The sequence below is a fragment of the Chlorocebus sabaeus genome, chromosome 13 (assembly GCF_047675955.1).
Source record: "Chlorocebus sabaeus isolate Y175 chromosome 13, mChlSab1.0.hap1, whole genome shotgun sequence".
Taxonomy (NCBI): domain Eukaryota; kingdom Metazoa; phylum Chordata; class Mammalia; order Primates; family Cercopithecidae; genus Chlorocebus; species Chlorocebus sabaeus.
In genome coordinates this window covers 47,417,371-47,438,852 of record NC_132916.1, presented here as the reverse complement: position 1 = coordinate 47,438,852, position 21,482 = coordinate 47,417,371, and the positions used below count along the sequence as shown (strand labels likewise).

The following is a 21,482-nucleotide window of genomic DNA, read 5'->3' as shown; positions in this document are numbered from 1 at the left end:
CCAAAACAGAAATATAGACCAATGAGAACAGAGATCTCAGAAATAACAGCACACATCTACAACCATCTGATCTTTGACAAACTTGACAAAAACAAGCAATGGGGAAAGTGATAATTCACTGTTTAATAAATGGTGTTGGGAAAATTGGTTTGCCATATGCAGAAAACAGAAACTGGACACCTTCCTTATGCCTTATACAAAAATTAACTCAAGATGCATTAAAGATTTAAACGTGCTGGGCGTGGTTGCTCATGCTTTTAATCCCAGCACTTTGGGAGGCTGAGGTGGGCGGATCATGAGGTCAAGAGATCGAGACCATTCTGGCCAACATGGTGAAACTCTGTCTCTACTAAAAATACAAAAATTAGCCTGGCGTGGTGGCACATGCCAGTGGTCCAGCTACTTGGGAGGCTGAGGCAGGAGAATCACTTGAACCTGAGAGGCGGAGGTTACAGTGAGCCAAGATCGTGCCACTGCACTCTAGCTTGGTGCCAGAGTGAGACTCTGTCAAAAATAAATAAATAAATAAAAATAAAATAAAATGGAAAGCAAAGAAAAAGATTTAAATGTAAGACCTAAAACCATAAAAACCCTAGAAGAAAACCTAGGGAATACCATTCAGGACATAGGCATGGGCAAAGACTTCATGACTAAAACACCTAAAGCATTTGCAACAAAAGCCAAAATTGACAAATGGTATCTAATTAAATTAAAGAGCTTCTGCACAGCAAAAGGAACTATCATTAGAGTGAACAGGCAACCTACAGAATGGGTGAAAAATTTTGCAATCTATTTATATGACAAAGGAATAATATCTGGAATCTAAAAGGAACTTGAAGAAATTGACAAGAAAAAATCACAGAACCCCATCAAAAAGTGGACAAAGGATATGAACGGACACTTCTCAAAAGAAGGCAAACATATTTAAAAAAGTTCATCACCACCAGTCATTAGAGAAATGCAAATCAAAACCACAATGACATACCATCTCACACCAGTTAGAATGGTAATCATTAAAAAGCCAGAAAACAACAGATGCTGGAGATGATGTGGAGAAATAAGAATGCTTTTACAATGTTGGTGGGAGTGTAAATTAGTTCAACCATTGCGGAAGACAGTATGGCAATTCCTCAAAGATCTAGAACCAGAAATAGCATGTGACCGATACTTGGAAGCAACCCACATGTCCATCAGTGATAGACTGAATAAAGAAAATTGGCACATATACACCATGGAATACTATGCAGCCATAAAAAAGAATGAGTTCATGTCCTTTGTAGGGACATGGGTGAAGCTGGAAACCATCATTCTCAGCAAACTAACACCGGAACTGAAAACCAAACACCGCATGTTCTCACTCATAAGTGGGAGTTGAGCAATGAGAACATATGGGCACAGGGAGGGGAACATCACACCTTGGGGCCTCTCTGGGAGTGGGGGTTAAGGGAAGCAATAGCATTAGGAGAAATACTTAATGTAGATGACGGATTGATAGGTGCAGCAAACCACCATGACACATGTATACCTATGTAACAAACCTGCATGTTCTGCACATGTATCCCAGAACTTAAAGTATAATTAAAAATAAATAAGTAAATAAATTACCGTTACTATTTCTTCTACACAGAAAAAGCAGACATGAAGCATCTTGAAGAAAAAGGTAATTTTTTAAAAGAATAAAAAAATAGAATGCAAAGCCCTGAAGCTAAAATATTTTAAGTCAAAATGTATTTATACCATATGAAAAAAAAAACTTTTAAAAATGTATGTGATGATTGCTAGCATGAGTAAAAGAAGAAATGTGGTAAGTAATTGGTGGCTATCTAGTAACAGCAGTGTCAAAGAAGCAATGGATGTAAGCCAAACCACGCAAATAAGCATTGATTTGTTCTGCCACTGATGAGCAAGGTATAAAATGGATTGCAGTGCTGCCATTTTTCTTAGCATTGGGTTTATTTATTTAGAAAACTACAGCATATAATATGACAATTACTGATTTGAGTGTAATTATAAAGCTTACAAAGGTCTTAATTATCAAAGAGATAGTTTATTAGATCAGTAGGAAAGCATTCTTAGGCATATCAGAATTATTGTCAATGACAAAATAACTCATTTTGTTTATCTCCAAATCCAGTTAATCAGAATGACCCATTTTTCATAGATTCTAGTTAATTTTGTTCCTACATTCATGTTATACCTCTGTTTATAAAACAATGTCTAGTGCTAACATTTATTTTTGTTAGGTACCAGTTAGATAGAAAAATTTTTTCAAAACCACCTTGAGAAAATGTTCATAACACTTAAATTATCTTCATTCTTTAAAGTTCAGCATTGATGTGAGACAATTTTTATGGAAATTTACTTTAAAAATTTAATTTTAATTTACGTCTTCCTTATTAACAGTCTCAACAAGAAAAGAAAGTCTTCAGTTACACAATGTGACAAAAGGTAATCTTGAATTACATAAGTACTATATTGGTATGAAAATATCTGAATTATTTTGTTGCTTAATATTAATATTAAATTATTTTGAAACAAAGAAATCTAAAAGATACAAACTTCTCTTAACAGCAGAGTAAGTGGACAGGTAGAAAATCTAGCAGAAGGCTTACATTTCAATAGAAAATAAGAAAATGTGAAGAAATCAGAACTATCAGCAACATTAACATGAACAAAATATTCTGTTACACACCAGAAGAAAAAGTTCTCAATTAACAAAAGACTTTTTTAGCATGAACAATGTCAAAAGTAATATGGTAGTAAAAATAAATATTACTGGGATTTATTTTCATCTATGATTAAATAACATGTAGTTAAGATGATGAATTTTTTTATTACTTATAAATTAGACCTTTAAATTAATTCAACCTAGACACAAAATAGGAAATGCCAGCATGCACAATGGAGACATTTGTTTCTTAAAAAGAGAATGATCTATTTTGCTGATATTATTATCCTAAAACTATAAATAATGTTTATACTAAATTATGTAGCCTTGGCAACATAATTTTAGGCAAATTCAATTACTTTAAAAAAGTGCTTTAAATTCTAAGTTGCTAGGTAAACATAGCATAACTAAGACAACTATTTCCATTCATAGCAAATACATAGATCTCTAGTAGGCAGAGAAAAAGCTTCGTTTTTCACTGACTCCCTTTTACTGCTCACTGTGGTGTGTATCCCTGCAATGACTAGATCTATCTAGACATACCACTTACACATAAAATTATTAATGTATTCATAATTATCACTAATATTAAGAGGTAAAACTTTCAATACAAAGGAAAATTACATCTGTAGAATAATACAGGGGCATAATTTTTATATTGAAACATTCTTTTAAATATTGTTTAATATCCTTTGAGATAATCAGCCAGAATGATGAGAAAAGTAAATTAATTAGAAAATGTATGGTTATACATTTTCCTATTATTAGTTTACTTAATCCTTAGGAAAGCCCAATTATCATGTCCAGTTTGAAGATGAGATAAGTGCAATGAAAGAAAATCTGACATATCAAGAGCATTTATATGGTACAGACAAGATTTGACTCCAAGTTTGTTATGTTTCCAAACACTATAATGGTTAAGGCCATCTATTCACACTTCAGTATTCTATTATGCTGCTGCATATACAAGAGAAAGTTTTCTGCCAATCAGAGCAGCCCAAGGACATACCCTATCCCACTTTGCCCCCAAGGGAGTGATCTATTAGAGAGATGATTTGAGGAAACCTCTGTAACTCAGCTGTACAAGGGATTCAGACTTCTGATTCAGATTCCTTACTCTGTTCTGTGAATCTATCATTTTAAAGTCTTCATATTGTGATTACATAAGAAAGCACAAGTCCAACGCAGAGATAATTGAGAGCAGGCATATTCTTATTCATTCCTTCATTTAACAGTTCATTATGTATCAATGAAAGTCTATTTTTTCCCTAAATTTCTACCTTTCTAACCAATGCTAGTATTTTTAAAGAAAAAAATAACAACATGTTAGTCTTAGTGAAATAGTTTTCCAAATTATTTATTTTATAATTTTATGCATGAACCATAGTACTCTAGTGATACAGAAAATATCTATCCAAGCTGAAAATGTTTTTTTTTTTTTTTAATTTATTTATTATTATTAAACTTCAAGTTGTAGGGTACATGTGCACAACGTGCAGGTTTGCTACATATGTATACTTGTGCCATGTTGGTGTGCTGCACCCATTAACTCGTCATTTACATCAGGTATAACTCCCAATGCAATCCCTCCCCCCTCCCCCCTCCCCATGATAGGCCCCGGTGTGTCATGTTCCCCTTCCGAAGTCCAAGTGATCTCATTGTTCAGTTCCCACCTACGAGTGAGAACATGCGGTGTTTGGTTTTCTGTTCTTGTGATAGTTTGCTAAGAATGATGGTTTCCAGCTGCATCCATGTCCCTACAAAGGACACAAACTCATCCTTTTTTATGGCTGCATAGTATTCCATGGTGTATATGTGCCACATTTTCTTAATCCAATCTGTCACTGATGGACATTTGGGTTGATTCCAAGTCTTTGCTATTGTGAATAGTGCTGCAATAAACATACGTGTGCATGTGTCCTTATAGCAGCATAATTTATAATCCTTTGGGTATATACCCAGTAATGGGATGGCTGGGTCATATGGTACATCTAGTTCTAGATCCTTGAGGAATCGCCATACTGTTTTCCATAATGGTTGAACTAGTTTACAATCCCACCAACAGTGTAAAAGTGTTCCTATTTCTCCACATCCTCTCCAGCACCTGTTGTTTCCTGACTTTTGAATGATCGCCATTCTAACTGGTGTGAGATGGTATCTCATTGTGGTTTTGATTTGCATTTCTCTGATGGCCAGTGATGATGGCATTTTTTCATGTGTCTGTTGGCTGTATGAATGTCTTCTTTTGAGAAATGTCTGTTCATATCCTTTGCCCACTTTTGGATGGGGTTGTTTGTTTTTTTCTTCTAAATTTGTTTGAGTTCTTTGTAGGTTCTGGATATTAGCCCTTTGTCAGATGAGTAGATTGCAAAAATTTTCTCCCATTCTGTAGGTTGCCTGCTCACTCTGATGGTAGTTTCTTTTGCTGTGCAGAAGCTCTTTAGTTTGATGAGATCCCATTCGTCAATTTTGGCTTTTGCTGCCGTTGCTTTTGGTGTTTTAGACATGAAGTCTTTGCCCATGCCTATGTCCTGAATGGTACTACCTAGGTTTTCCTCTAGGATTTTTATGGTATTAGGTCTAACATTTAAGTCTCTAATCCATCTTGAATTAATTTTCGTATAAGGAGTAAGGAAAGGATCCAGTTTCAGCTTTCTACTTATGGCTAGCCAGTTTTCCCAGCACCATTTATTAAATAGGGAATCCTTTCCCCATTTCTTGTTTCTCTCAGGTTTGTCAAAGATCAGATGGCTGTAGATGTGTGGTATTATTTCTGAGGACTCTGTTCTGTTCCATTGGTCTATATCTCTGTTTTGGTACCAGTACCATGCTGTTTTGGTTACTGTAGCCTTGTAGTATAGTTTGAAGTCAGGTAGCGTGATGCCTCCAGCTTTGTTCTTTTGACTTAGGATTGTCTTGGAGATGCGGGCTCTTTTTTGGTTCCATATGAACTTTAAAGCAGTTTTTTCCAATTCTGTGAAGAAGCTCATTGGTAGCTTGATGGGGATGGCATTGAATCTATAAATTACCTTGGGCAGTATGGCCATTTTCACGATATTGATTCTTCCTATCCATGAGCATGGTATGTTCTTCCATTTGTTTGTGTCCTCTTTGATTTCACTGAGCAGTGGTTTGTAGTTCTCCTTGAAGAGGTCCTTTACATCCCTTGTAAGTTGGATTCCTAGGTATTTTATTCTCTTTGAAGCAATTGTGAATGGAAGTTCATTCCTGATTTGGCTCTCTGTTTGACTGTCACTGGTGTATAAGAATGCTTGTGATTTTTGCACATTAATTTTGTATCCTGAGACTTTGCTGAAGTTGCTTATCAGCTTAAGGAGATTTTGGGCTGAGACAATGGGGTTTTCTAAATATACAATCATGTCGTCTGCAAACAGGGACAATTTGACTTCTTCTTTTCCTAACTGAATACCCTTGATTTCTTTCTCTTGCCTGATTGCCCTAGCCAGAACTTCCAACACTATGTTGAATAGGAGTGGTGAGAGAGGGCATCCCTGTCTTGTGCCAGTTTTCAAAGGGAATTTTTCCAGTTTTTGCCCATTCAGTATGATATTGGCTGTGGGTTTGTCATAAATAGCTCTTATGATTTTGAGGTACGTTCCATCAATACCGAATTTATTGAGCGTTTTTAGCATGAAGGGCTGTTGAATTTTGTCAAAAGCCTTTTCTGCATCTATTGAGATAATGATGTGGTTCTTGTCTTTGGTTCTGTTTATATGCTGGATTATGTTTATTGATTTGCAAATGTTGAACCAGCCTTGCATCCCAGGGATGAAGCCCACTTGATCATGGTGGATAAGCTTTTTGATGTGCTGCTGAATCCGGTTTGCCAGTATTTTATTGAGGATTTTTGCATTGATGTTCATCAGGGATATTGGTCTAAAATTCTCTTTTTTTGTTGTGTCTCTGCCAGGCTTTGGTATCAGGATGATGTTGGCCTCATAAAATGAGTTAGGGAGGATTCCCTCTTTTTCTATTGATTGGAATAGTTTCAGAAGGAATGGTACCAGCTCCTCCTTGTACCTCTGGTAGAATTCAGCTGTGAATCCATCTGGTCCTGGACTTTTATTGGTTGGTAGGCTATTAATTATTGCCTCAATTTCAGAGCCTACTATTGGTCTATTCAGGGATTCAACTTCTTCCTGGTTTAGTCTTGGAAGAGTGTAAGTGTCCAGGAAATTATCCATTTCTTCTAGATTTTCCAGTTTATTTGCGTAGAGGTGTTTATAGTATTCTCTGATGGTAGTTTGTATTTCTGTGGGGTCGGTGGTGATATCCCCTTTATCATTTTTAATTGCGTCGATTTGATTCTTCTCTCTTTTCTTCTTTATTAGTCTTGCTAGTGGTCTGTCAATTTTGTTGATCTTTTCAAAAAACCAACTCCTGGATTCATTGATTTTTTGGAGGGTTTTTTGTGTCTCTATCTCCTTCAGTTCTGCTCTGATCTTAGTTATTTCTTGCCTTCTGCTAGCTTTCGAATGTGTTTGCTCTTGCTTCTCTAGTTCTTTTAATTGCGATGTTAGAGTGTCAATTTTAGATCTTTCCTGCTTTCTCTTGTGGGCATTTAGTGCTATAAATTTCCCTCTACACACTGCTTTAAATGTGTCCCAGAGATTCTGGTATGTTGTATCTTTGTTCTCATTGGTTTCAAAGAACATCTTTATTTCTGCCTTCATTTCGTTATGTACCCAGTAGTCATTCAGGAGCAGGTTGTTCAGTTTCCATGTAGTTGAGCGGTTTTGATTGAGTTTCTTAGTCCTGAGTTCTAATTTGATTGCACTGTGGTCTGAGAGACAGTTTGTTATAATTTCTGTTCTTGTACATTTGCTGAGGAGTGCTTTACTTCCGATTACGTGGTCAATTTTGGAGTAAGTACGATGTGGTGCTGAGAAGAATGTACATTCTGTTGATTTGGGGTGGAGAGTTCTATAGATGTCTATTAGGTCTGCTTGCTGCAGAGATGATTTCAATTCCTGGATATCCTTGTTAACTTTCTGTCTCGTTGATCTGTCTAATGTTGACAGTGGAGTGTTGAAGTCTCCCATTATTATTGTATGGGAGTCTAAGTCTCTTTGTAAGTCTCTAAGGACTTGCTTTATGAATCTGGGTGCTCCTGTATTGGGTGCATATATATTTAGGATAGTTAGCTCTTCCTGTTGAATTGATCCCTTTACCATTATGTAATGGCCTTCTTTGTCTCTTTTGATCTTTGATGGTTTAAAGTCTGTTTTATCAGAGACTAGTATTGCAACCCCCGCTTTTTTGTGTTCTCCATTTGCTTGGTAAATCTTCCTCCATCCCTTTATTTTGAGCCTATGTATGTCTCTGCGTGTGAGATGGGTCTCCTGAATACAGCAGACTGATGGGTCTTGACTCTTTATCCAGTTTGCCAGTCTGTGTCTTTTCATTGGAGCATTTAGTCCATTTACATTTAAGGTTAAGATTGTTATGTGTGAACTTGATCCTGCCATGATGATATTAACTGGTTATTTTGCTCGTTAGTTGATGCAGTTTCTTCCTAGCCTTGATGGTCTTTACATTTTGGCATGTTTTTGCAATGGCTGGTACCGGTTGTTCCTTTCCATGTTTAGTGCTTCCTTCAGGGTCTCTTGTAAGGCAGGCCTAGTGGTGACAAAATCTCTAAGCATTTGCTTATCTGTAAAGGATTTTATTTCTCCTTCACTTATGAAACTTAGTTTGGCTGGATATAAAATTCTGGGTTTAAAATTCTTTTCTTTAAGAATGTTGAATATTGGCCCCCACTCTCTTCTGGCTTGAAGAGTTTCTGCCGAGAGATCTGCTGTTAGTCTGATGGGCTTCCCTTTGTGGGTAACCCGACCTTTCTCTCTGGCTGCCCTTAAGATTTTTTCCTTCATTTCAACTTTGGTGAATCTGGCAATTATGTGTCTTGGAGTTGCTCTTCTCGAGGAGTATCTTTGTGGCGTTCTCTGTATTTCCTGGATTTGAATGTTGGCCTGCCCTACTAGGTTGGGGAAGTTCTCCTGGATGATATCCTGAAGAGTGTTTTCCAACTTGGTTCCATTTTCCCCGTCACTTTCAGGCACCCCAATGAGACGTAGATTTGGTCTTTTTACATAATCCCATACTTCTTGCAGGCTTTGTTCATTTCTTTTTCTTCTTTTTTCTTTTGGTTTCTCTTCTGGCTTCATTTCATTCATTTGATCCTCCATCGCTGACATTCTTTCTTCCAGTTGATCGAGACGGTTACTGAAGCTTGTGCATTTGTCACGTATTTCTCGTGCCATGGTTTTCGTCTCTTTCATTTCGTTTGTGAGCTTCTCTGCATTAATTACTCTAGCCATCAATTCTTCCACTTTTTTTTCAAGATTTTTAGTTTCTTTACGCTGGGTACGTAATTCCTCCTTTAGCTCTGAGAAATTTGATGGACTGAAGCCTTCTTCTCTCATCTCGTCGAAGTCATTCTCCGTCCAGCTTTGATCCGTTGCTGGCGATGAGCTGCGCTCCTTTGCCGGGGGAGATGCGCTCTTATTTTTTGAATTTCCAGCTTTTCTGCCCTGCTTTTTCCCCATCTTTGTGGTTTTATCTGCCTCTGGTCTTTGATGATGGTGATGTACTGATGGGGTTTTGGTGTAGGTGTCCTTCCTGTTTGATAGCTTTCCTTCTAACAGTCAGGATCCTCAGCTGTAGGTTGTAGCTGTAGGAGATTGCTTGAGGTCCACTCCAGACCCTGTTTGCCTGGGTATCAGCAGCAGAGGCTGCAGAAGATAGAATATTTCTGAACAGCGAGTGTACCTGTCTGATTCTTGCTTTGGAATCTTCCTCTCAGGGGTGTACTCCACCCTGTGAGGTGTGGGGTGTCAGACTGCCCCTAGTGGGGGATGTCTCCCAGTTAGGCTACTCAGGGGTCAGGGACCCACTTGAGCAGGGAGTCTGTCCCTTCTCAGATCTCAACCTCCGTGTTGGGAGATCCACTGCTCTCTTCAAAGCTGTCAGACAGAGTCGTTTGCGTCTGCAGAGCTGCTGCGTTTGTTATTATTTACTGTGCCCTGTCCCCAGAGGTGGAGTCTACAGAGACAGGCAGGTTTCCTTGAGCTGCTGTGAGCTCCACCCAGTTCGAGCTTCCCAGCAGCTTTGTTTACCTACTTAAGCCTCAGCAATGGCGGGCGCCCCTCCCCCAGCCTTGCTGCTGCCTTGCCGGTAGATCACAGACTGCTGTGCTAGCAATGAGGGAGGCTCCGTGGGTGTGGGACACTCCCGGCCAGGTGTGGGATATGATCTCCTGGTGTGCCTGTCTGCTTAAAGCGCAGTATTGGGGTGGGAGTTACCCGATTTTCCAGGTGTTGTGTGTCTCAGTTCCCCTGGCTAGGAAAAGGGATTCCCTTCCCCCTTGCGCTTTCCAGGTGAGGCAATGCCTCGCCCTGCTTCAGCTCTCGCTGGTCGGGCTGCAGCAGCTGACCAGCACCGATCGTCTGGCACTCCCCAGTGAGATGAACCCAGTACCTCAGTTGAAAATGCAGAAATCGCCGGTCTTCTGTGTCGCTCGTGCTGGGAGTTGGAGACTGGAGCTGTTCCTATTCGGCCATCTTGCTCCGCCCCCCTGAAAATGTTTTTAATAGGAATAATCTAATTTTAATAAAATTTTAATCCTGAGGTTTATGTTAGAATCTCTACAAATCTCACAATAAACCATGTAATACAGATTGCTTAAAAGTTATATATTCTAGCCTGTCTCTTTAAATGAGACTAATGTTAGAATGCACAGGTTACTAGTCTTTTTCAAGAAGTTAGAATGTCTGCTCTAGTGTTTGGAATAATAATTTCACCTTAGTTATTTTGTCCTACATGCAGCTTAATAAGAAAGCACATTTCTTTGAAAAATAATAACCTCTCATTGAAATAAATAATCATGAAAAAGTAAACTTACTTACTTTGCATGTTGTTTTTTAAGATTTAAGATTTATTTCATAGTCTGGTAATTATTTATCTTACTTATTTTTTGAAAGAAAAATAATTCTAAATGATATATTTCATGAAGTCTGGGAATTTTAAAGAAAATATTTAGCTGTTACAAAATACAAAGTAATTTTATTCAAGTTAGGTATAATAATAGTTGAGCCAAAACTCTTAATTTTACAAAGATCCTGATTTTAGTAAGAGTATTTAAAAAGCATAAATATTTTGTGACACCTTGATGAATAGCTTTTTTGATAGCTGACATATTTTCTTAGATAAAATAGATTAACCAAGATATTCAAAGAATCAACCAGGCATAGTAGCTTACACCTGTAATACCAGCTACTTGGGAGGCAGAGCGGGGAGGATTGCTTGAGCACAGGAATTTGAGGCTGCAGTGAGCTATGATTGTACTACTTCATGTCACCTTGGGCAACTGAGACCCCATCTCTAAATAAAAATTTTTAAAAATTAAAAATTATGATAAAACAAAGACTCATGTTGACAGGCAATAGAGGACTGTATTTCTTCATTCATTCTTAAATAATAAGCAGGAAACAAAATAATTAGATATTTTTATAAAGTCTACTGATTTATAATTTCCTTGCATTTTATCTCAGTTAAACAAAACTTATTTATATTCTCTTTTTAGCAGAAAAACCTGCAAGAGTATCAAGTAAGTACAGTTTGTATTAATGCCAAGTTCTCTTTGATACATGATATCAATTTCAAGATGAAATTCATAAAATATTTCTATTTTTGATATGTTCAGTTTTAGTTTATTCTAAACTAAATCCTCTGACAGGAATTTATTAGCTTTTATTGCTACTTATATTGAAACTTAAAAAAAAGAACTATGCTATTTGAAATTACAACTTGTAACAGAAATACCTTATTATTTTCTCAAGCCTGAAAATAAAAGTGATTTGCATTTAAATAAATAAATACTTTCAGTGATTAAAGTCAAGTGAAATAAAATAATTCTGTATCTGCCTTAAACTGTCAATCACTAGAAATTTGTTAAAGACCACATATGGTCGAAAAGTGATGCTTTTGCTGCTGTTTTCTAATGTTCATTAACCTAAATAAAATTGTATATCTGAGAAACTTAAATTGTAATTTAATTGTATAGTTATAATTTAACTGTAAACATAAATTGTAATATAATTGTATATCTAAGAAACTAAATATAATTGTATATCTAAGAAAAACATCATAGTTAGGAATGGATGTATCTTCTATAGTATAAACCACAGCTCCCAGAATAGATTCGCTAGAATAGCAGGATCCAGGTACAGATAGAAATTCTCTGTATATAGGATATAACTGTAAATATTCTTACAAGTTCCTAAAATTCAAGGAAATAACAATTTATCCGTTTTTATTTCCATATTTGTAAAAAAGTTATTCTAATTAAGTGCCACCCAACACAAATATAAAATGTGACATATATGTAATTTTAATTTTCTAGTTGACACATTAAAAAACAAAAAGAAATAAGTGAAAATAATTTTAATAATATTTTATTTTATGTAACTTATTTTATACACATATTATTTCAATATATAATCAATATAGAAATGTATTTATCCTCTAAATTCATTTTTTGTATTGATATTTTGAAATCTTATGTGTATTTTATACTTACAGCACATTTTATCTTGTGCTAGTCACATTTCAATTTCCCAAAGCCCCAGGTAGTCAGTGGCTACAGAATTGGATAGAAAAGGTCCAACTGAGTGCTTATACTGTACCTAATGCTAATATTGAAGACAATAAAAATGAATCATTAAAATATGACATTTATCACATATGTCATTCAAAAGTCTTTGATTTCAGGTGATCGTAGACTTGCTTCAGGAATTTTAAAAAGGAAAGATATTGTAAGGACCCAAAATTGTCTCATTGATGGCAAGGGCAAAATGTATAGATAAAAGCAAAAGCCCTTGGAAGCTACCCCATTCCACACCATTCCTCTACAGCCAAAGGTAATGAGAGCAGACTTCATAAAGGAGGTAATGCCAAGATTTTTGCCTTGAAGAATGGTTAGGATTTGGATAGCTGGAGAAAAGGATAGAAATGGCTAACAAAGAAAGACAGCATCAGAAGTATTGGTTGAAGTTGAGGGGTAGTGTTAGAAAGAAGTGGGAAGTAAGCACATTTAAGGTGAAACTGTCAGGTGGAGAACATGTAAGGCCAAAAGATTTTAGAATGTGCCACAGAAAGCTATGGTTTACTTCCTCTCAGAAGGAAGTAAAAAGTCAAGGAATTATTGGGACACCTAACTTCATAGTAATAGCAGTTGTAGTAATAAAAGTAAGATTATGAGCAGTAACTGAAAAGGGAAAAATTTGAGAAAGAAAAATATATCATTTAAAATATATCATTTATAGGGACCATATTAAAATAAATGATCAGAGACATCATGGAATGATTCTGTTTAAAAGGTGGTTTTCTGAGTATGTGAAGCTTATTTTCTCTATAGCACACATCATTGTTTTTATTATGCTTTTTAGGAGCAAGCATCAAAAAACTGCCTTAGGTATTTATAAAGAAGAGCATACTATATATATTTGAAACTAAACAAATATCATTCTTTGTCTGAATCCTTTTACAGCGTTATGTATATGTGTTTTTTTGTTTGCGTTGGTGGTAGGAGTGGGTTTTCGGGTTCAGAACTTTTTTTCAGTCATTTGTTTCTGTTTAACTAAAGGAGTTTCATGAAATAGCTATGCTTTGTGGCCATCACTCTCTTCCCCTTGCATGTTCTAACTCCACTCTAGTGCCTGCACATCTTGTCTAGCAGGGACCAGGTCCTCTAACTTTTACAACCATGAGCATGTCATATCTTTTGTTTGTGTTCTTTTCAATTTCTTTAATCAGTGTTTGTAGTTTTCCTTGCAGAGATCTTTCTCTTTCATGATTATATTTATTCCTGGGTATTTTTCTTATAGCCGTTATAAATGGGATTACCTTCTTGATTTCTTCTTCAGCTAGTTCATTATTGGTGTATGGAAATGCTACTCATTTTTATGTTGATTTTGTATTCTGCTATTTTACCGAATTTATGTATCAAATCTAGCAGTTATTTGGTGGAGTCTTTGGGGTTTTCTAGATGTAAGATCATATCATCAGCAAAGTGGAATCGTTTGAATTCTTTTCCAATGTGGATGCCTTTTATTTCTTTCTCTTGTTTGACTGTTCACTAGGACATTCTATTTATTTCTTTCTCTTGTTTTGATTATTCTGGCTAGGACAGTCTATTCTCCCCCCTTTTGAAGTCATCACATCTATTATTTCTATCTTTATGTCCATGTGCACACATTGTTTAGCTCCCACTTGTAAGTGACAACACGTGATAAATTTGATTTTCTGTTTCAGAGTTATTTCACGTATTATGATGGGTTTCAACTCCATCCATGTTGCTGCAAAATACATGATTTTACTCTTTTCTATGGCTTTATAGTATTCCGTGGTATATAAATACTACACATTCTTTATCTAATTATCTCTTAATGGGCACTTAGGTTGATTCCATGACTTTGCGATTGTGAATAGTGCTGCAATAAACATAGAAGTGCAGGTATCTTTTTAATTTAATTATTGCTTTTCCTTTGGGTAGATATGCAGTAGTGGGATTGCTGGGTCAAATGTTAATTCTAATTTAGTTCTTTGAGAAATCTCCATAATGTTTACCATAGGAATTGAACCAATTTACATTCCAACCAACAGTGTATAAGCCTTCCTTTTCTCCACATCCTCGTCAACATCTGTTCTTTTTTATTTTATTTTATTTTTTATTTTTTAATAATAGGCTTTCTGACTGGTGTAAGATGGTATCTTATTATGGTTTTAATTTCTGTCATAATTGGTAATGCTCAGTATGTTTTCGTATGTTTGTTGGATGCTTGTATGTATTCTTTTGCGAGATGTCTGTTCATTTGCCCTATTTTCAAAGGGGTTGTCCTTTATTCTGTTGATGAGATATATCAGGTTTATTGATTTTCACACGTTGAGCCATCCTTGCATCCCTGAGATGAATCCTTCTTGGTCATGGTGTATTATCTTTTCTATATGATATTGGATTCATTATGCTAGTATTTTGTTGAGGATTTTTGCATCTATATTCAACAGAGATACTCGTTGGGAGTTTTATTTTTTTGTATGTCCTTGTCTGGTTTTGGTATCAGGGTAATACTGACTTTGTGGATTGAGTTAGGGAGAGTTCTCTCCTCATTAATTTCTTAGAATAGTTTTTAAACTGGTATGAAGTTTTTCTATGTTTCATAGAATTTGACTGTGAATCCATCCAGTCCTGGAATTTTTTGGAATGATTGACTAAATTTTGCTATGGTTGATCTGTTCAGGTCCTATTTCTTCCTGATTCAATCTTGGTGAGTTTTATGTTTTCAGGACTTTATCAGTATCCAATAGGTTTTCCAGTTACTTAGCATATAGTTGTGCATACAATTCTCTGATGATCTTTTGTATTTCTGTGGTATTTGTTGTACTGTCTCCTTTTTCCTCTGAGTTTATTTGGGTCTTTTATCTTTTTTTTTCCTTATTTTTTTTAAAATTATACTTTAAGTTCCCTTATATTTCTGCTCAGGCTAGCTGGCTGTTTTGATTTTATTATTTCAGCACACAATTTTATTGATCTTTTGTTTATTTTTATTTCAGTCTTTAATCCATCCTTTAATCCATCTTGAGTTAATTTTTGTATAAGGTGTAAGGAACAGGTCCAGTTTCAGTTTTCTGCATATGGCTAGCCAGTTTTCCCAATGCCATTTATTAAATAGGGAATCCTTTCCCTATTGTTTGTTTCTGTCAGGTTTGTCAAAGAGCAGATGGTTGTAGATGTGTGGTGTTATTTCTGTGACCTTTGTTCTGTTCCATTGGTCTATATATCTGTTTTGGTACCAGTACCATGCTGTTTTGTTTACTGTAGATTTGTAATATAGTTTGAGGTCAGGTAACATGATGCCTCCAGCTTTGTTCCTTTTGCTTAGGATTGTCTTGACTATATAGGTTGTTTTCTGGTTCCATATGAAGTCTAAAGTAGTTTTTTTCTAATCCTGTGAAAAGAGTCAAAGGTAGCTTGACAGGAATAGCATTGAATCTATAAATTACTTACTTTGGGTAGCAGGGTCATTTTAATGATATTGATTCTTCCCCTCTGTGATCATGGAATGTTTTTCCACTGGTTTATTCCTCTCTTATTTTCTTAAGCAATGGTTTGTAGTTCTCCTTGAAGAGGTCCTTCACGTTCCTTGTTAGTTGTATTCCTAGGTATTTTATTATCTTTGTAGCAATTGTGAATTCATTCATGATTTGGCTCTCTGTCTATTATTGGTGTATAGGAATGCTTGTGATTTTTGCACATTGATTTTGTATCCTGAGACTTTGCTGAAGTTGCTTATTAGCTAATGGAGTTTTTGGGCTGAGACAATGGGGTTTTCTAAATATGTAATCATATCATCTGCAAATAGAGACAATTCAACTTCCTTTCTTCCTATTTCAGTACCCTTTATTTCTTTCTCTTGCCTAATTGCCCTGGTCAGAACTTCCAATACTATATCAAATAGGAGTGGTGAGGGAGGGCATCCTTGCCTCCAGCTTTTGCCCATTCGGTGTGCTATTGGCTGTGCATTTGTCATAAATAGTTCTTCTTATTTTGAGATACATTCCATCAATACCTAGTTTATTGAGTGTTTTTAGCATGAGGGGGTGTTGAATTTAATCGAAGGACTTTTCTGAATTTATTGAAATAATCATGTGGTTTTTGTCATTGGTTCTGTTTATGTGATGGATTGCATTTATTGATTTGCACATGTTGAACCAGCCTTGTACCCCAGGGATGAAGTCAACTTGATTGTGGTGGATAAGCTTTTTGATGTGCTGCTGGATTCGGTTTGTCAGTATTTTATTGAGAATTTTGCATCAATGTTCATCAGGAATATTGTCCTGAAATTTTCTTTTTTTGTTATGTCTCTGCCAGGTTTTGGTATCAGGATGATGCTGGCCTCATAAAATGAGTTAGGAAAGAGTCCTTATTCTATTGTTTGGAATAGTTTCAGAAGGTATGGTACCAGCTCCTCTTTGTACCTCTGGTAGAATTTGGCTGTGAATCCATCTGCTCCTGGGTTTTTTTTTTTTTTTTTTCTTTTTTTTGGTTGATAGGCTATTAATTACTGCCTCCATTTCAGAACATTTTATTGGTCTATTCAGGGATTTGACTTCTTCCTGGTTTGGTCTTGGGAGGGTGTATATGTCTTGGAATGTATCCGTTTCTTCTAGATTTTCTAGTTTATTTTCATAAAAGTGTTTATCGTATTCTCTGATGGTAATTTGTATTTCTGTGGGATCAGAGGTGATATCCCCTTTATCATTTTTTATTGTGTCTATTTGATTCTTCTTTCTTTTCTTCTCTATTAGCCTGGCTAGTGGTCTATTTTGTTAATCATTTAAAAAAACAAAAAAAAGCTCCTAGATTCATTGATGTTTTGAAGGGATTTTCATGTCTCTATCTCCTCCAGTTCTCCTCATATCTTAGTTATTTCTTGTCTTCTGCTAGATTTTGAATTTGTTTGCTCTTGTTTCTCTGGTTCTTTTAATTGTGATGTTATCTTGTCAATTTTGAATCTTTCCTGCTTTCTCATGTGGTCATTTAGTGCTATAAATTTCCCTCTAAACACTACTTTATCTGTGTTCCAGAGATTCTGGTACATTGTGTCTTTGTTCTCATTGGTGTCAAAGAACTCATTTATTTCTGCCTTAATTTCGTTATGTACCCAGTAGTCATTCAGGAGCAGATTGTTCAGTTTCCATGTAGTTTTGTGGTTTTCAGTGAGTTTCTTAATCCTGAGTTACAATTCGATTGCACTGTGATCTGAGTGACTGTTACAATTTCCATTATTTTGCATTTGCTGAGGAGTGTTTTACTTACAATTATGTGGTCAATTTTAGAGTAAGCACTATGTGGTGCTGAGAATAATGTATATTTATTTGATTTCGATGAAGAGTTCTGTAGATGTCTGTTAGGTCCTCTTGGGTCAGAGCTGAGTTCAAGTCCTGAATATCCTTGTTAATTTTCTGTCTTCTTGTCCTGTCTTGTATTGAAAGCAGGATGTTAAAGTCTCCCACTATTACTGTGTGGAAGACTGTCTCTTTGTAGGTCTCTAAGAACTTGCTTTATCAATCTAGGTGTTCTTGTATTGGGTGCGTATGTATTTAAGGTAGCACTTCTTGTTGCATTGATCCCTTTACCATTATGTAATGCCCTCCTTTGTCTCTTTTCATCTTTGTTAGTTTAAAGTCTGTTTTATCAGAGACTAGGATTGCTACCTCTGCTTTTTTTTTCTTTCCATTTGCTTGATAAATGTTCCTGCATCACTTTATTTTGAGCCTATGTATGTCTTTGCATGTGTGATGTGTCTCCTGAATATAGCACACTGATGGATCTTGACTCTTTATCCAATTTACCAGTCTTTGTTTTTTAATTGAGGTATTTAGCCCATTTACATTTAAGGTTAACATTGTTCCGTGTGGATTTGATCCTGTCATTATGATGCTAGCTGGCTATTTTGCACATTAGTTGATACAGTTTCTTCATAGTATTGATAGTCTTCACATTTTGGTATTTTTTTACAGTGGCTGGTACCAGTTTTTGCTTTTCATTTTTGGTGCTTCCTTCAGGAGGTCTTGTAAGGCAGGCCTGGTGATGACAAAAATCCCTCAGCATTTGCTTGTCTGTAAAGGATTTTACTTCTCCTTCGCTTATGAAGCTTAGCTTGGCTGGATATGAAATTCTGGTTGAAAATTGTTTTCTTCAAGAATGTTAAATATTGGCTCCCTCTCTCTTATGGCTTATAGGATTTCCACAGAGAGATCTGCTGTTAGTCTGATGGGCTTCCCTTTGTTGGTGACCTGACCTTTCTCTCTGGCTGTCCTTAACATTTTTCCCTTCATTTCAACCTTGGTGAATCTGCTGGCTACGTGTCCTGGAGTTGCTCTTCTTAAGGAATATCTTTGTGGTGTTCTCTGTATTTCCTGAATTTTAATGTTGGCCTGTCTTGCTAGGTTCGGGAAGTTCTCCTGGATAATATCATGAAGTGTGTTTTCCAACTTGGTTCCATTCTCCCCATCCCTTTAAGGTACTCCAATTAAACATAGATTTGGTCTTTTCACATAGTCCTATATTTCTTGGAGGCTTTGTTCATTCTCTTTTATTCTTTTTTCTCTAATCTTGAATTTACACTTTATTTCATTAAGTTGATCTTTAATCTCTGATATCTTTCATTCCTCTTGATCAGTTCCGCTATTGATACTTGTGTATGCTTCAGGAAATTCTTGTGCTGTGTTTTTCAGCTCCATCAGTCATTTATGTTCTTCTCTAAACTGGTTATTCTAGTTAGCAGTTACTGTAATCTTTATCTAACTAAACTTCTTTAAAATCAGTATTTTGGTATTTTTATGTGGAATTTTGTGATTTTCTTTTCCATTAGGATCTATTGCTTGATAATTATTGTATTCCTTTGTAGGTGTCATATTTTCTTGTTTTGTTTTCTGTATCCTTACGTTGCTATCTGTGTATCTGGTGTAACAGTTGTTTCCTCCAATTTTATGGATTTGCTTTAATAGGAGAGGACTTTTTCCTAAAGATGTGTATGTGTTGTTGGTTTGGATAGGGTACTTTAGCTTTGACTTTGGGTGTCTGAAAATGGCCTGCCTTCCCTCTCTCTCGTTAGTGGCCATGGTGATGTTAGCCCCAGAGTAGAACACAGTTCTCTGGGGCTGTGCTCTGAGACTAGGGACAGCTGTGGGCCTACCACTAAGGATGATGGGGCCACTCTCAATAGAGTGGCACAGGCAGGCAACTAGGGGCATGTAGTTTTCTTGCACCTTGGTCCTGCAGCAACCTGCAGCAGCAACAGTAGAATTTGTCTTCAGGGCACATGAAAGTGTCAGGCCTTCCTTCTCCCTCCTTGACCTTGTGGTGACAGTGGTAGCATTGACTCCAGGGCAGGACACAGTCCTTTTGGAGCTGAGTTCTCAGAATGATGTCATGCTGTAGCTGCTCAGGGCTTGGAAGCCTGTGGGACTCAATATGAGTTCCTTCTTTGGAGCAATGCCTTTGCATAATTTTCAGGCAGCTCTCCATGTTAGTCTTGAGGCCTGCAAGAGTTGAGGAGCTCTCCCATATCCAGGAGTTAGTCTGTGTTTGAAATGTGGAGCCCTTGGAAACACTTACTGACACTTTCCCCATGTTCCAGAGCTTCTCCTGGCTCCCAGCCAATCACAGCCAGACACACTGCTACACTTTGTTTTCCTTCTTTGCTTTTGGTGCTTCCTATCACTTCTCTGTTGAATTCCAGTGTAATCTCTTGGACCATCTATTCAAAGTCTGACTATCTACTTGATATTTTTGTTTCTTTCCATGGAAGAGGCTCGTATTAGCTGAATCTAGACAGCCATCTTGCTCCCAGCCTCTGGCTTTCTAATTTCTAAATATTCATTTGATTTTCATTCTGTATCTTTATTTTTGTAGATATGGTAAATATATGATAAATAGTGTGCTTTTCATGGAGTTTGGAGGAAGACATTGGGAGGAGGATGTGTGAGATTGTGTTATATTTAGTACTTATTATCTTAAAAATTAAAAGCAAAAAAACCTACATTCTTAAAATTTAAATAACACCACTATCTATTCCTGATATTAACATTTTAAATTTTTTGAAAACTTTTTCTCTAAAAAAGCAAAAATACATCGTAAAATATTATTTTCCAGGAACTTGCCCAAAGGCAAAATGTGAAATAAAACCAAGGGATGATAAAATACATTCTTAAAAGGCAAACAATGCTGAGGGAAGGTTTTTCAACTAGATGAGTTGTAAGGCTACAGGGGGTCTATTTTTGATATACCCAAAATAGATTTGGGTATACCAAAGAAAAAGATTTTATAGGTGTGCATAGTTATTTTCTTGCTGTTGTCCGGGAGTCAACATTTAAATAAAGCTAGGTTGGTTAGATCCTCAAAATGAGTAATTCAAATGAAATAATGTAGTAGGAACATTTCTTGAGATTATTGTATTTAGAGGTTTAACTTTGCCATCTTTCCTGTATTTTTTTTTTTTTTTCTTGAATAGGGGAGCATTTTTGCCATTAGCACTTCATCAAAATTACCTGAATGCACCTAGTTTTGAGATCATTATAATCTTTGACATACAATTTTGATATTAGTCCAAGATAATAAATTTAACTTTGACATTGCCATAATAATAAATTTAGTGTTTTCTAGAAGTTTATTACTTTACAATGAAGTTTCAACCAAGCCTTCTAGAAAAGTACTTAGGATTTCCATGTTTTAAACAACTTTCTTTCTATCTTACTTTTGTGGTTTTTCAAAAGCTTTATAACTTTTAATATTCTGATCTAGATTTTTGGCTCTGCATTTTTTCCTTCCTTTATAAATATGCTAAGTAAATAAGGTAGTTGTTTCACTATTAGAGTGTAATAGATATTTTAGATGTCAGAATTAAGCACTTTGAAAATTCATCTGAAATTTAAGCATAAGGTAAAATTAAATACAGATTTTATAGATATAAAAGTTAATAGTCTTTTTCTGAATTTACATGTTTAGTGTATCTTATGTCTCTAAAAAAACTCAAATTAATATCTAGTATGGATTCTTTTAATGACTATAATTAACCATAACTAAGGCATATTATTTATTATAATATATATAATGATGAATAAATAAAAGTGTAGGCTATTTTTATTGATTATATTTTCCCAAATTGAAAATGTTCAATAATTTCAGAAAACTAGAATTTCCCAGTGTCATTCCCATTTGAAGGAATAT

The 21,482-nt window shown here is 35.8% G+C and overlaps 1 protein-coding gene across 1 annotated transcript in view; it reads left to right on the top strand.

Moving 5' to 3' along the window:
* The first annotated feature begins 1,598 nt into the window (after positions 1–1,598).
* Positions 1,599–21,482, top strand: part of LOC140713159 (triadin-like) — a 45,513-nt gene continuing 25,629 nt past the window's right edge. Inside the window, exons 1-3 of the mRNA XM_073022440.1 lie at positions 1,599–1,660; positions 2,404–2,448; positions 11,274–11,297. Of these exons, the coding sequence (XP_072878541.1) occupies positions 1,639–1,660; positions 2,404–2,448; positions 11,274–11,297 (91 nt within the window). The 5' untranslated portion in view covers positions 1,599–1,638. The remainder of the gene's footprint in view (positions 1,661–2,403; positions 2,449–11,273; positions 11,298–21,482) is intronic.